General features: G+C 39.5%; 1 protein-coding gene across 1 annotated transcript in view; it reads right to left on the bottom strand.

Moving 5' to 3' along the window:
• Positions 1-3,645: 3,645 nt before the first annotated feature.
• The window catches only part of LOC126272045 (N-terminal Xaa-Pro-Lys N-methyltransferase 1-like), a 78,861-nt gene continuing 65,676 nt past the window's right edge, over positions 3,646-16,830 (bottom strand). Inside the window, exon 5 of the mRNA XM_049974559.1 lies at positions 3,646-4,027. Within this exon, the coding sequence (XP_049830516.1) occupies positions 3,757-4,027 (271 nt within the window). The 3' untranslated portion in view covers positions 3,646-3,756. The remainder of the gene's footprint in view (positions 4,028-16,830) is intronic.

Genomic DNA, 16,830 nt, shown 5'->3' with positions numbered 1-16,830 from the left:
AAAAATGGGCCTGTGAGCTGCTATTGACATTCTAATTTACCTTACTTTGATTTTCTTAATGTCAAGAGGCATTGTTCCATTTAAAAACATGTATGTTTGCACAAGAAATACGCTTTTTAAGTATTATTACAATCTATTTATTGGCTAATAATACAAACCCCTGACTACCAATTCATTCTGTGAAAACCACACATCAATAGCACTTTCCATTCCCACAATATTTGTGGTGCAAGTTTTAGGTGATTGACCCTGTACATCTCTTGTAAATAAATTGGCATGAGTTATCCACCACCTTGTGTGTAACTCGCCTTTTACAAAAATAGTAAATAAACTTAAAGCCACTTTCTAGGCTGCCATAAAACTAGAAAGGGTTTAGGAATTGAAATACTCTATACAAGTGAGAGCCTGTGGCAAAATCAAGAACACTCAATAGCCATTTGCACAGGGGAGAGAGAGGTTTCATTTCCTGGATAAAGTATTGGATAGCAGCAGATATAGCAACATTAAGAAGGAAGCAGCAGATTATAGGAAATGGAGACACAAAGGACGAGCTAAAACAACATAAAACTGATGCTGATTAGCATTAAATCATTTACAACTGCCATTTGATGCAAAGATACCTAAACTGCCCAAATCATAACGCTTTCCATGCATTTTGCACCAAACAACAGCGTCGTCTTGTATCCATTTTCTTAGTGGCATGATAGAGAGAAAGTTACTCATGTGGCACCAAACCAATGGAAGCGAATGTGGTTGACAGTACAAACAGTGTTATCCAACTAGAAGTATTCACATCCCCTTCCGTATTCAGGGGAAGTGACTGGTTTTCCATATGGATACAAAGTTTTTCCTGTTTACTTCATTTTTATTTATTTACTGTGCAATTTATTACTTTTTCATTGCATTACCACCACTCTGTCAAAGATGTTACTTACTGTATGTTTCTGCTTCAGTCTAGACATGTTACTTCTCTTCCAATGTTGTTTGCAAAAATTGTAACTTCTTTGGTAACAATACTCAGTAAATGTCTGAAGATGGCCTTGTAAGCCGAAAAACAGGCAACAAAAATAAAAGTAATGTTGTACAACAAAAGCAAACTGGTGCTTTTCATTTATTAGGCCTAGTTTTCCTCTTGGTTTATGACAAAAACAAGACCCAGGGCACAATAATTTTTAATGTAAACACAGGGGTACTGCACATTGGACAGCAGAAACTGAATAAAAATAATTTTATAATAGAAAGGTGTGTGTGTTCTACTCCCATCAAGGCCACTTGTCTGTAAAAGTATGCATTTGTGTACAATGTATATTTGAGGGTTAATGAATCTAAAGACTATTAAAGTAGAATTTACTGACGTAAATGCCATGCAACAGACAATGACAACCAACAGGCTCACATGAGCCGTCAAAGAAATATACAGTACTTACAGAGATGTAATAGAAGTTACGATGTTGTACAACCTTTCCTTATTCTTCAGAAACGAGCAAACATGGTGTCAGTGTAGTGCTTAGACACAGGAGGAGGGAACAGCTTGTGATGAAGACCTAGGTAATGTAACAACTGTAGCTTTTTGATAATTGGATGACTAAAGCTTTGGTACACTGAAAATGATGTGGCACATTCACGTTGCCAGTGTTTACATTTGTTGCCATTAATTGTGTAAAAATTCGAAGTCTTAAGACATATGGCCTTAACAGGTGGTAAAAAAACATATCTGTATTTTAAAATCGTTTCTATTCGGTTTTATACTTTCAAGTTGGAGTGCTTTCCTTGTAAGTACAGATGGATGGGCTTCAACCACAGGTGAGTTATGTGTTTGCTTACATTTGGTATTTCATCTACGAGTGTAAAACAATTGAACAATGGAAAATACATGATGGAATGTAACAGTATTATGAAAAGGATACTTGCTACTCACCATATAGTGGAGATGCTGAGTGGCAGATAAGCACAACAAAAAGACAGTCAAATAATTAGCTTTTAGCCGACAAGACCTTTGTCAAAAATGGACAACAACACACACACACACACACACACACACACACACACAAACCACTGTGTGTGTGTGTGAGAGAGAGACAAACACCTTGTTGGCTGAAAGCTTATTTTGCGACAGTCTTTTTGTTTGTCTATCTGCGACTCAGCATCTTCGCTGTATGGTGAGTAGCAGCTATCCTTTTCATTACATTGTTCCTGTGTTTCACCAAAACAGATCTAGACATGTCCCCCTACCCCCCTCCACCTCCTCCTCCCAGATTGCTTCACTCAAATGGTGTTGAACTTGTAACTAATATTCCTTACTGATTGTTCGACTTTGTGACAAGAACTTTTGTACACTACATCATTAAAATTGAATAACACAGTGATTATAATCTGAATATCACTCCTGGCACTCAAGAACGGGATGATTTTACCTTAGTTTTGGCATAACATCTGTAAGCTCATGTTTCATCATCTGTTACAATGTGTTTCAGTTGTTCTGCATAGTTGTCGAGTTCGACCTAGTGGCTTCTGAGCAACTTCCATATGTTCCATTTTTGTTCTAACTTCAACAGTTTTGTGATCAATTTTGCTGGATCATGTTTCATACTCAAAATATCCAAAAAATTCATGGCATGAGCCAGCTGTTATGCCGTAATCAGCAACTTCTCTTACTGTGTGGTCTGGCAATTGTTTGAAGTATTTTCTTTCTGTTTTTCCAAGATTTCACCAGTTGATGATGTCCTGTGGCATCCAGGGTGACTGTCACCTTCAATACCTTCATGGTTTTCTTCGAAATGGTGCACCACTCAAAACTCCTTCTTTTAATCATACCAGACTCACCAACAACAATATTTAATGATTCTAAGACTTTTCTGCACTTTATACTGTTCTTATAGCAAAATATAATACCAATTTCCCATCAAGTTTTTTACAAATTAATCACTGATTCTGTGAAAGCCTCCATAATCTTTTTGACAGGTGACAACAGGCTACAATTTGATATGCCTCGTACTGCACCAATTATTTTCAGGCACGTTTATTGCAATGGTAGGAACAGGAAGGAAGTGGTAAAATGCTGGGCCAAAATTAGGTTTACCAATACAATAACAAAATTGTACAAATTGGTCTAATACAGCATATGAAATTACAGATTCCTGTCATTTTTGAACATATTTTGTATTTATTCTCTGTTTCTACTGATAATATTCTAAGCAGCTCATGTTGAAGAGGCAAAAATATGAAGACAGTCACTGTAAAATATGTAATAGATTTCCAAAACTGGAAACTTCAGAATGGATAATAGACTGCTACTCACCATATCACTGAACGACACACACCTGGGAGGGGTGGGTGAGTGGGTGGTCATGTGTGTGCATTTAAATGTGCCTATCTGCTATTCCACAGCTCCTTTATATGGTGGGTAGTAATCTCTCCTGTCTCATATTGTTAATACATTCCCAGAAATTTAGTGGTGTTCTGATGTTAAGTTCTCCATATACAATACTTCCATTTACAGATAATTGCTGCATTCTATTTTCTAGACACCATCTGTTCTTAATAATCCTGTATAACTCTGTCTCGCACAATTTTCCAAGACTTGCATAATGTACTTTAAACAGCTGTAGGAAAAATGGTAATGATGTTACAGAAAAATAAAATATGTGTTTGTCAAATTAAATACATTTATTAAATACATGTTTAGAAGTGTTTCATAAATACTTATCATTTGTTGTTAACGAAGATTGATTCATCAAAGGAAATATATATCAGGAACTATTTTTGATAGTCTTTGTTTGCAGTATTGTCTGAAACAATAACAGCCTGATCTGAAGGCCGGAGAGCATACATTTTAACCTGATAAAGAGCTTGTGGGAAATTTTTTTGCTTGCGTTGTCTGACACAGCGGAGGCCTGACTGATTAAGCAACTGCAGTAGCAATTGTTCTGGTCTCGTGACTGAGGAATCCTGGTCATCAACATCAACAGAATTGCTGGACGCAAGATTTTCTTTCACGACTATTATTCCATTTTTTTTCAATCCATTTCTAAAAGAGAAAACACATAAGGTGATATACACAAACATTAAAACAAAAGATACGACAATACATGTTTTTCAAAAATAATAACAAAAATTGTATTGCATTATCATATGAATCAAACAAGTGATCTTTTAAATTCTTTTTTAAAATTTTTCTACTTGATGGAATTGATGGCTTATTAGGCATTTCTTAGACTTAATAGAACAATCACAAAATGTAACATTTATGATCAGTAAATAATATTCATAGTACATTCCAAAAGTAATTCTTTAAAAAGCAAGTCATATTAAGGTTAGAGGCTGTGGTGGTCTAACAAGTAGAGTGCTAGATTCCAGCTTTGGAGATCACAGTCAGAAGCAGGGATGTTTCCTTGTGCCAGTCCCTTCAGGACAGACCCAGGTCCACCCAGTCTGCTACCAAATTGAGTACCAAGGATATTTCCCTGGGAAAAAGCTCAGCATTCTCCCACACCTCGTGCCACTGCAAACAAAAGGTTGTACACTACCTGCAATTACACCAGAAGCCCATTCATGAGTGAGCAGCATGGACTTTTCTTTTCAAAGTAAGATTCCAGAACCACAAGTTTCTTATTTCGGATTCTCAAAAGCAGGAGAAGGATATAAGTAGAGATTATAGGCAGAAAGGAGATACTAGATAAAACTGACTGGAACAGTTGCTCAACAGATTGCTGACATGCATAAAGATGTGAAACACAAGAGAATAAAGAATACCCTGTAGTTACTACAAGTGATTATCCAATTTTAGACCCATGAGTAAAGAAACATGTAGCCAGAAAGAAAAGTTTTTACTTCAGTGCCCCAAACACAATGAAAGCAGTTTGTTGTGGTCCTCAGTTCAGAAGTCTGGTCTTCAGTACACAGATTGGTTTGATGCAGCCCTCCATACTACTCTATCCTGCACAAGCTCCTTCATCTCCAAGTAACTACTGCAACCTACATCCTTCTGGATCTGCTTAGTGTATTCATCTCTTGGTCTCTGTCTATGACTTTTATCCTCCAATACTAAACAGATGATCCCTTGATGCACCAGAACGTGCCCTACCAACCGATTCCTTCTTATAGTCAAATTGTGCCACAAATTCCTCTTCTCTCCAATTCTATTCAGTACCTCTTCATTATTTATGTGATCTACCCATTTAATCTTCAGTAGTCTTCTGTAGCACCACATTCTGAAAGCTTCTATTCTCTTCTTCAGAAACACTTTTCTTGCCGTTGCCAGTCTACATTTTATATCCTCTCTACTTTGACCGTCATCAGTCATTTTGCTCCCCAAATAGCAAAACTCATCTACTGCTTTAAGTGTCTCATTTCCTAATCTAATTCCCCCAGCGTCACCTGATTTAATTCGACTACATTCCATTATCCTCATTTTGCTTTTGTTAATGTTCATCTTATATCCTGTTTTCAATACACTATCCATTCCATTCAGCTGCTCTTCCAGGTCCTTTGCTGTCTCTGACAGAATTACAATGTCATCGGCAAGCCTCACAGTTTTTATTTCTTCTCCATGGATTTTAATTTCTACTCCATTTTTTTTCTTTTGTTTCCTTATAACTGCTGTCTGGTTTCTGTGCAAATTGTAAATAGCCTTGGCTCCCTGTATTTGACCCCTGCCACCTTCAGAATTTGAAAGATAGTATTCCAGGCAACAATGTCAAAACCTTTCTCTATGTCTACAAATGCTAGAAACCTAAGTTTGTCTTTCCTTAAACTGATCCTCCCCAAGGTTGGCTTCTACCAGTTTTTTCCATTTATCTGTAAAGAATTCATGTTAGTATTTTGCAGCTGAGACTTATTAAACTGATAGTTCGGTAATTTCACACCTGTCAACACCTGTTTTCTTTGGGATTGGAATTATTACATTCTTCTTGAAGTCTGAGGGTATTTTGCCTGTCTCATACATCTTGCTTACCAGATGGTACAGTTTTGTCAGGGCTGGCTCTCTCAAGGCTATCAGTAGTTCTAATGGGGGGGGGGGGGGGGGGGGTTAGGGTTCATATAATTTCTACCTTCCATGCTAATGGCAACATTGTAAAAAATGAAATCTACCTGTGTGACACTGAGCTAATATTTTCGTTGTTTTACTGCGGTTGGCCATTTAGCAATGGATGTACCAGATTAAACTGTTAATGAATTGGTGAGTTTGTAATTGAAGAATAACGAAGACAGTGTACAAGATTTACCTCAGCTTCATCTAGAAATCCCCAAGGACAGATCATACTGTTATTTCATAGCCACATTATCAAGTCCAAATCCAAAAGCAATGTAATCAAATGACACTTAGAACAGAAATCACATTTATTATGAACACCAATTTACAGACAGAACAGATTTGAACTCCTCGATAGGGAGTGGATCTATTTATACAAGCATCAAATATACCAGAATGTTGGTATTATGCAGCCATTGAATACACAAACATAAGGTATTTCGATATCCTTCCAGAAATGGTAAATACTAAATAATAAATAATTGCTGGTAGTTGGCTTTGAATGCTACCTACAGTACGCCAACCAGTGACTATGCCACACTGCATGCACCACATCTCTTGGCATTGCTCCCTCTCCTGGAGATATAACAATCCACTATTTCTGAAGTTCTCATTGGAACTGACTACAGCACCCTGGATCTAGATCTTGTCAATGGTCCTCTGTATGGTGGCACTGGCAGATCCTCACATTCCGATCGTGTTGTTATGTCCTCTTCAATATGATGAGCATCCAAAGTAGCCCCTTCTGTAAAAGCTTCACATTTGTTGAGTGTGTCTTCAGTTTCCTTGAACCCCCTATCACCATCCTGTGCCTTTGGTCTGCATCAGGGCTTCATATGTAGACATGGATCACATGCCAGTGCTTTTAACTTTTTTATGAAGGGCCATAATACTTGACTTAATATGCGACACTCAACAAGTGATGAACAATACAATACCACCAAGAGAAGTCTTTAGTAGGTTTTCTCATATTCCAACTTCCTGCGCAGGCATAAAAATACACAACAGTGGTGGTTGACGTTACATTGCCCACAGTCTTCCTTTTGAGCATTCGGGGTCTGTATGTGAACAAGCTGCCTTGTTTCTTGGGTTTTCATGATGATACGTTTCATATAGTCATACTGAATATCATCCAGCTGAAACAGAAGCAGTGTACCTATTGTCATTTTGGTCTCACAACTGTGGGTCATAAAAACTGATTTGAAGCCTACAGTGTCTAGCTTCACTGCATTGTGTGTGAATGTCAGGATGGCAGAACTGTATCCCCTCTCTCTTCAACATCAGTGTACATCAAGAGCACATCTCCCAATGTGTTATTAAAGTGCTCTGCGAGGTCATTTGTCTGTGAATAGTAGACAGCTTTCATCCTGTTGGTGATGTCACAATGTGAAATTATTTCAAATGGAAAACTTTTCCGTGATTACACGTCATTACACAGAATGCTCTGTGCTTCAAACTGATGTCTTCTACATGGTACTTCACAATTTCTGCAACATCAGCAGTCAACATAACTTTGATAACAGCATAGCGGGTACGGTAGTAAGTGCAAACTATTATCCACTGATTTCCATTTGTCAACTTCAGGAACCTTCCCAGAGGTCAATTCCAATTTGGTGGAACAATGCTGCTGCAGACAGAATTGGTACCAAATGCCCCCAAGGTAACTAGGGCATGTGCTTCCATCATCGGTATCTCTTATAGTAGCTCACATGATGTCTAATGCATTGACAGAGACCTGGTCAGTGACACCTGCATCTGATTCTGTCCCAGCTGACCAGATGTTGTAGCATCATGGAAATAGTTCAAAATAGCCAGCCATAGAAGAACTGGGATGTCGAGCAACCATTTCTGTCCCAATGGGAGCTGGGATGACGAGCAACCATTTCTGCCCCAATGGCTGCTGGATGATGAGCAACCATTTAAACCCCTTTTATGGTTTTCAGCAATGTTGGAGATTTCATCTGTTCAGCAGCAATGTCATTTAATGCAGTGATGACTGAGATTTCATCCATGCTGCTGTGCTCCAACAAAGGTTTCCTTGGGAGGCTGCCAGTGTCCTTGTGTTCATATTTTCTTCTGTATACCACAGTGATGTGATACTTCTGAAGCCGTTTTTAGTGCCCACCCTGCCAGTCAACTAGCATAGAGAAGATGGGCTGTCACAATGATAAATGCTTTGTTGAATAAATATGGCCAGAACCTGTTGGTGGCCCAAACAACTGGAATGTACTCTTCCTCGGTTTTAGAATAGTTCATATTGAACCTGAAAAGTACTCTGGAGGCATAAGCTGTTATGTTTTTAGCACCTTCCTGAACTGCAACTATTCTATAATCACTACTGCCATCGTGAAGTTCTGTGTTGGCATTTTCGCCACACAACGCTGGACTGGAGAAGATGTTAGCACCTTCTTAAGTATGAGAAAAGACCATCCTTGCACCTTGTTCCAGGAAAATTTGGTGTCTGCCTGCAGTAGTTCTTGCAATGGATCTGCCATGGTACAGAAGTCCTTTACAAATTGCTGGTGGTATGAACACATTAAAAGGAAACTTCTCAATCATGAATGTGCCGAGGAGTCAGGAAATCCATGACAGCTCTTATTTTCTCTGAATCGGGATGGACTCCACTGCCATTCACTAGATATCCCAACATTTCTATTTCTTGGGCAGCAAAGAGGCACTTTTTTGGATTTGGGCATGGGTGTACTGTCTGAAGGCACTACAATATGCTCATTAAGTGGCTTAATTGTTCTTTAAATGTTTTCAAAAAAATGAAAATGTCATCCAGATAGCAAAGACAAGTTGTCCACTCAAGATGACAAAACAGGTTTCCATCAAATGTCCTAAAGGGTCTGCAGTATCACACAGTCCAAATAGCCATAAATTTAAACTCATAGAGTCTGTTGGGAGTCAGGCAGTCTTTCCTGGTCAGCCCTGTCAACCTCGATATGCCAGTAGTTTTTCTGCATGTGCATAGTGGAGAAATATTTTGCTCTATTCGAGCAGTCTAAGATATCATCAATGAATCACAATGGGTAGACATTTTTTTCATGACTTTGCACCATTGTCAGTTGTTGTTCTTCTTGTTGTTGTCGTCTTCAGTCCTCAGACTGATTTGATGCAGCTCTCCATGCTACTCTATCCTGTGCAAGCTGCTTTATCTCCCAGTATGTACTGCAGCCTACAGCCTTCTGAATCTGCTTAGTGTATTCATCTCTTGGTCTTCCTCCAATGACTTTTACCCTCCATGCTGCCCTCCAATACTAAATTGGTGATCCCTTGATGCCTCAGAACATGTTCTACCAAACGAACCCTTCTTCTAATCATGTTGTGCCACAAACTCCTCTTCTCCCCAATTCTATTCAATACCTTCTCATTAGTTATGTGATCAACCCATCTAATCTTCAGCATTCTTCTGTAGCACCACATTCCAAAAGCTTCTATTCTCTTCTTGTCCAAACTATTTATCGTTCATGTTTCACTTCCATACATGGCTACACTCCATACAAATACTTCCAGAAATGACTTCCTGACACTTAAATCTATACTAGATGTTAACAAATTACTCCTCTTCTTCAGAAACGTTTTCCTTGTCATTGCCAGTCTACATTTTATATCCGCACTACTTCGACCATCATCAGTTATTTTGCTCCCCAAATAGCAAAACTCCTTTACTGCTTTAAGTGTCCTAAGTGTCCTAATCTAATTCTCTCAGCCTCACCCGAGTTAACTTGACTACATTTCATTATCCTCGTTTTGCTTTTGTTGATGTTCATCTTATATCATCCTTTCAAGACACTGTCCATTGCATTCAACTGCTCTTTCAAGTCCTTTGCTGTCTCTGACAGAATTACAATGTCATAAGTGAACCTTAACGTTTTTATTTCTTCTCCATGGATTTTAATACTTACTCAAAATTTTTCTTTTGTTTCCTTTACTGCTTGCTCAATATACAGATTGAATAACATCGGGGAGAGGCTACAGTCCTGTTTCACTCCCTTCCCAACCAATGCTTCCCTTTCATGCCCCTCGACTCTTATAACTGCCATCTGGTTTCTGTACAAATTGTAAATAGCCTTTCGCTCCCTGTATTTTACCCCTGCCACCTTCAGAATTTGAAAGAGAGTATTCCAGTCAACACTGTCAAAAGCTTTCTCTAAGTCTACAAATGTTAGAAACATAGGTTTGCCTTTTCTTAATCTAGCATTGGTAGTATAGATGCAGAACTGCAACTGCTGTCCTCCTCCACAAGGACCACAGAAGAGACCCGAAGATTCTTTGAAGGTTGACTGATGTAATCCTGCAGCCTCTTCCTCCTGGATTATCCACTGTTCAGCCAGCAACACCCTATATGCATGCTGGTCAAATGGTGGATGGTAACCAGTATTGAAACAGTGTTTTACCATTGGCCACTTGGTCTGTCTTTTCTCCACTCTGGATTTTAAAGCACCTGAAAACTGTCGTAAAATGACAGTACGATGGTAGCTTCCTCCCTGTATTGTCTGTAGTGGTAGTGGAGCACAGTTCATTGTCAACTATACTGTCCTTCCAGGACACTTTTGTTTAGGGATGACCTGTGGCTGCTCATGACAATTAGTTAGCCAAAGTTCTCCTTGGCCACCTATAGTGCTTATGATTCTCAATGGCTTGTAGATTTCTTTTAAGAGTCTGGGTAGCTTTTTGCAATCGACAAAAGCTTCACAGTTTAACTGAGCATTTCAAATGATGACTGGAACTTGTTTCATTGATGACAGCGAGGTAACAATGTTTTTGTCAGCAAACAAATGGCCAGAGCAATCTTAGCGTGTGTGCTGGTAGGAACAGCTTTGTCAGTCTGGAGCTCTGGTCTTCCACAGTCTACAACTGCTTGTGATGGCTGCAAGAATTCCCATCTAAGAATGAACATGACTAAATTCTGTTAGAGAATTATCATCTGTGGTGGCCTCAGCTCTATAGATGGTTGTCTCACTTAGTTTTCCTGAATGTGGTGGCTGGTACCTCCATATGGTGATGGAGAATGGACCTTCGTATGGTGATGGAGAATGGCGGTGTCTTGGGTAGAACCATGACTAGGGTATGGTGATGAACTTCATCCCACAGGTTGATTGTAATTGTGTGCACTAGACTGGCATTATAGGACTGTTGTGATGGTTGACATCTTGCAGCGAGGAACAGTTGTCAATCATTCATCATCTTCTTCTGCAGAAGCATACAATGTGTCCAGGGCATCCATAATGAAAATATACTAGTGTGTTGTCCTCCACCTTCCAAGTTTTTTTCTTCTGCCGGTTGTTATGCTTGGTGGAGGAGTTGGTTGTGCTTGCATTGGTCAGATGATAGGTTGTTGTCTGATGGCTACAGCACTGTCTCAGTTGACCAAGTTTATTCTTCATGGCACAATGATTTGTGGTGGAGCCTGGTGTTAAAAGATCAACAGACGTGCTCTTCAACATTATCTATTATCTCCAGGTGCATGGGGCAGACATTCCTGCCACTATATCTTGTGTATTCAGTCTGAAAGTTCTGTTTGCCACAAACTGTTGTATATCTTCTTTTACAATTTGACATACAAGAGAGGTGACCAGCTGCATAAAAGAAATTTTATTTCATTAACCAGTTCCAAGCACTTAGTGCCCTTCTTTGCATTGTAACATTTTGAATTTCCATTTTCTGTTGCGTTTCCTCAATGTGCTAGCACCAGTTGATGAAATTTATGTTGTTACATGAAAAGCATGTTACATATCTTCTGCGATTCCTTTCATCGAATGTACAATTTCATCAGCTTCTGTCATATTCAACTTCACAGTGCTGCAAAGGGCCAAAACATTCTGTGTGTGTCATTCTGCAATGACGTTGGCCCCTATTCTTTAATTATTCTTTTATGAAGTGGACCTGCCATTGATTGTCACTAAATGTTTTCAGCAGCTCAGCATGCAATTTGTCCCAGCTACTGAGCTTCTTTTTGTTGTTCTAGAACTAATGCTGGGCTGTGCCATCTAAGTAAAAGTATGTATTTACCGAACATATCATTTTATCTCACTTGTATACAGTGACTCAGAAGAATACTTTCAACAATAACTGATAATACAGAACAAACAATAGGTCATTTGCAACTGGTGGTACGTGACATGTTGTTTCACAGGTGACCCAGTTACAGGGCTGGTACAGGTGGCGGTAAGAGGGTGAACAGGCGAAGTCTTGCTGTAGGGAAGGTCACAGTGGTAGTACCAGGAGGATAGAGAAATGGGTGCAGTAGGAGTTTGTGGTCTGACAAGGATATTGCAGTTGGGAGGGTGATGAAAAGCTATTCTAGGTGTGGTGGGAAAAATGTCAAACAGAATGGGCCTCATTTCAGGGCATGAATTTAGGATGTCATGGCCTTGTGGAAGTAGCTGATTAATACATTCAAAACCAGGATAATACTGAGTAACAAGTGGTGTTCTCCAAAGTTGTTTTTTGGAGGGATCAGAAGTACCATGATTAGATGTGAGAGCCCCATAAACCTGCTTTTGAACTAGGCTGGTGAGTAATTACATCCAGTGCCGGCTGAGGTGAAGTGAGAATGGTGGTGTATTGCAGTAAAGAGTCTGAATCCAAACAAATACGTTTGATTCTTATGCCAAGGCTGGATGGGCGTGAACATTTTGACATGGAAATGACAGCAACTGTCAAAATGTAAGTACTGTTGTTAGTAGGTTAAATGTGGGCAGAAGCGTGTAGCTGGCATTCGGTAAGGATGAGCTCAACATCAAGGAAAGTTGCATGGGATTCAGAATATGACCATGTGAAATTTAATTGGGAATTCTGGGAATTTTAACAGGTCAGCCTCACTATGAGACCACATGTCATCAAAGTATTTAAACCAAACCAGGGGCTGAAGGCTTATGGATCCCAGGAAAGCCCCCTTCAAGTGACCCATGAAAAGCTTAGCATAGGAAGGAGCCATCCTGGTTTCCAAGGCCATAACCATGAGCTGTTTGTACATATGTCTGCTCCTCGAAGGTGAAGTGGTTGTTAGTAAGTATAAAGTTGATTAAGGTGAGAAGGGAGGATATCTCAGGTTTGGAATCAGACTAAGGAAATGTTCAGCAGCAGACAGACAATGTACATGGGTTTGTTGGTATAGAGGATGGTGGCATCAATGGTGACAAGCAAGGTGTGGTGAGAATGGAATGGATATAGATTACAGACGATCTAAGAAATGGCTGGTGTCTATACAATAGGAGTGAAGTTTTTGTATTATGGGTTAATCAATTAGTGCTAATATACATTTGGTGGGTGCTTTGAAGCCAGCAACTATAGGATGACCAAGATGACTGGGTTTGTGGATCTTAGGAAGAAGGTAAAAGATGGGGGTGCGTGGTGTGGGTGGGGTAAGAAGTTCTGTGGATCAGATGTTAGTCCTAGTGGAGGGCCTGTTTTGAGGGACTGCATGTTAGTTTGAATCACAGGGATGGGACCTCATGGTAGATGCTGTATGTAGAGATGTCAGACAGCTAGCACAGACCTTGTCTGTCATGAGATACATTTAAAAAATTCCAGAACTTTCGTAATTTCACACCAGTGGTATGTTGGAGTGAGATGTGGTTGGCTTCCTTGTCACACTTATGTTTAATGTGTAACTGCTGGAAGTTTCATTGTTGTATGTCTGTTATTGTTCAGTGATGTATTGAGTACAATGTTGTGCCACACAGTATGTGAATTTTGAGATGGCAGAGTTAGGAGAGCACATGTCTGCATTAAATTTTGTGTGAAACTAAAGAAAATACTTACAGAGACACACAAAATGATGCAGGAAGCCTACGGTGATGAGCGCTTAAGCTATATTCGATGTTACAAATGGTTTTCATGATTTAAGAATGGCTATATGGAAATTAAAGATGACCCTTGTTCAGGACGCCTTTGGACACCTACCGTCGATGCTCATGTCCGATAGGTCAAAGAAATTGTGCATGCTAATCAAAGACTGACTGTCCAAGAGATTGCAAAATAATGTGCCACTTCAATTAGATCATATCATGAAATCCTGACACAGCATTTTGGAACACATCATGTTGCTGCCAAGTTCGTCCCAAAGCTCCTGAGTCAAGACCAGACTACTGCGTAATAAACGAATTGACTATGATGCCTCATCCTCCATACTCTCCAGACCTGGCCCCTGTGGACTTTTTTTAATTTCCAAAGTTGAAAACCCCATTGAAACGACATTTTCGCAATGTTAAACGACAAAAGAAAATTCACAGATGGCATTTTACGTGATCAAGCAAGATGCGTACCAACACTGCTTCTGGAAGTGGTGAAGCAATTGTGGAGGAGAGTATTTAAAAGGAGACCATGCACAATAAGAAAAAGGTAGCGAAGAAAAATTTTGTGGCTAAAGTTACGGAATTTTTTGAACAGACCTCGTACTCCTGTTGGTCAAGTAGCACAATAGTAGATCCTTTGTCTGGTGGGAGGATAATGAAGGAGCCATTGGCTTTTAGGGAATGCAGGGCCTGGAATTCTGCAGAGGACAGATTAGGGTAATGTTGTAGGGACCTGAAGAAGGGTTGTGAAGCATTACTGGATGTGAGGAATTCTTGGAAGGCTTGCAAGATATGATTTTGATGTGACATTGGATCAAGTTGGGATCATGGTCAGAACTGTTCAAGTCAGTGTTCAATGTCAAGTTTGCTGTTGGAAAGGTTTCTGGTTTGCATTTCAAAGTGATATTTCCAGTTGAAATTACACCTGAAGGAAAGTAGGGTATTTATCAAAGGGGCATGATTACAAGTAGGTTTAGGGCTGAAAGTGAGACCCTTGGATAGTACAGATAATTGAGAAGGAGACAGTGCTTTACACAAGAGGTTGAGAAAACCAGTGTTATGACTGATTATGAGTTATTTTGGTCTGGGAGGCAGTGGTGAAGACTGGTGGATGTAAGGAGGCTGGCCAAACTTGGTTTGTAGGACAGGAGTGGTGGTTGATGGTGTGGCTGTTTAAGGAGCTGCAGAGAGGCAGAAAGGGAAACACCACTGTTGAGGTACTTTAGGATCAGGTGAGATAGATTTTTGAGGTGAAGTCTGGCACGTTGTTGCAGTTTGAATTTGGCTTGGCAGGTGATACCATCCAAGGAAGCATGAGAGGCAGATAACTGCAGGAGTTTGAAGGAGGAGAGAAGTCTGGTAGAATGGAAATTGGCAGATGATGCTTATAGGTCACAGATTAGCCGGGTAAGTGCAAGAGACTGCTTATTTGAAACTGTCAATTTCTTCTGTCACAGCATTTCTTCGCAGTAACTACTCTTTTCTACACTCGATTTTAGTTTTCTACATCTTTCGTTTTCTGACCTATCTATTTTTTGCCATCAGACTCCCACCTCTATTACATACTACACACTCAGTTTTTCACTCTTATTAACTCATACACAATGCTTTAGAAGTACTCTCTGTCTTGGATACTGCCCTGTCTTCCACATTTACCCCGACCCGGAGTTCTGGGTGACTTTCCTAAACTCTATCCCTTTCCCAAACATCTCCAGTCTTTTCCCTTCATCTTCAAATCTTCTGCCAGAAGGAGCCACTGGCTCTGAAAGCTTATATACTTAAAACTCTTTTTAATATGTGTGTTCTCCTGCTGCTACTGCTTGGTGAGCAGATTTTTTTTATCCATCCAGTTACACTATAATGTCGAAAAATAATCATTTTCATTGTTGTATTAGCCCATATGGCCACTATTCCTTCTTATGTAACACTTCTGTCAGTCTTTGTTGTTGTCTGCCTTATTCAAACTGTCGTCTTTTTTCTACCTTATTTGCTAGTCCATTCGTTTATTTACCTGTACCACCCAGATTATTCAACACATTGCTCCTATATCTTTTCTAGTATTGGCTTTTGTGCATGTAGAGGTCCACTGTTATTTACGAATTTCCATATAACATTTTGTTTACGTTTCACTACACTGCACGGCCTTCTCCTGATCATCTTTTGTTGATTTATTTGCAAATTTGACAGTTATTTTCTTTCCCACTCTCCACTTACCTTACTTATATACAATTCTTTCATGGTTTTGTGTGTTTATTTTACACCAAACTGCTCTGATTGACTTTTACTGCCATCTCCAACTTTACTTTATTTGCCAAGCAAATAGTTTATGTTTTCACCTAGACTTTCCCTTTCTGTTTGCCCAGTTTTTAAAATGTTGTCTCTTTTTCACAACGGCCCTTATTGATTTTTTTTTTCTTTTCCTAGCATTTTCTCCTATGACTTTGGCCACTTTTCTGGCAAGAAATTCTCACCCACTTGTTACCCCCGGTTAACTGTTGTCTGTTTGTACAATTCTTTCTGATTTTTTTCCTTGCCATTCTTCCATTTTTCTATCGTCTTCCATCCTCTGTTTCTCTTTTCTGCCATTCCCATCATTTCTAATATTCCAAAGCAAACTCTCTTGCAATGATGAATCCCATCACATATTACATCTGTTCTTTTCAAAAACATGGTTTTGCACTATCAGCTATGAAAACTAAGGTCCCACATTCTGTTTCTTGAAACCTGCTTGTCCCTTGGAGTTGCTTCCAAAGGCCTAACACTGAAAATACCTGTTTCTGGATGTAATTCTACTATAGAAAAGGCTCTTTTACAGTTTCAAATACAGCAATCTCTTGCACTTATTCGGCTAATCTGTGAGCCATATGCCTCATCTGCCAATTTCCACCCTACCAGATTTCCCTCCTCCTACAAAATGCTGCACTTATCTGTCTCTCATATTTCCTCAGATGGTATCATCCACCAAGCCAACTTCAACTACAACATGCCAGACTTCAC

This window comes from Schistocerca gregaria, chromosome 5 (assembly GCF_023897955.1).
Source record: "Schistocerca gregaria isolate iqSchGreg1 chromosome 5, iqSchGreg1.2, whole genome shotgun sequence".
NCBI lineage: Eukaryota > Metazoa > Arthropoda > Insecta > Orthoptera > Acrididae > Schistocerca > Schistocerca gregaria.
This window is presented reverse-complemented; position numbering and strand designations above follow the sequence as displayed.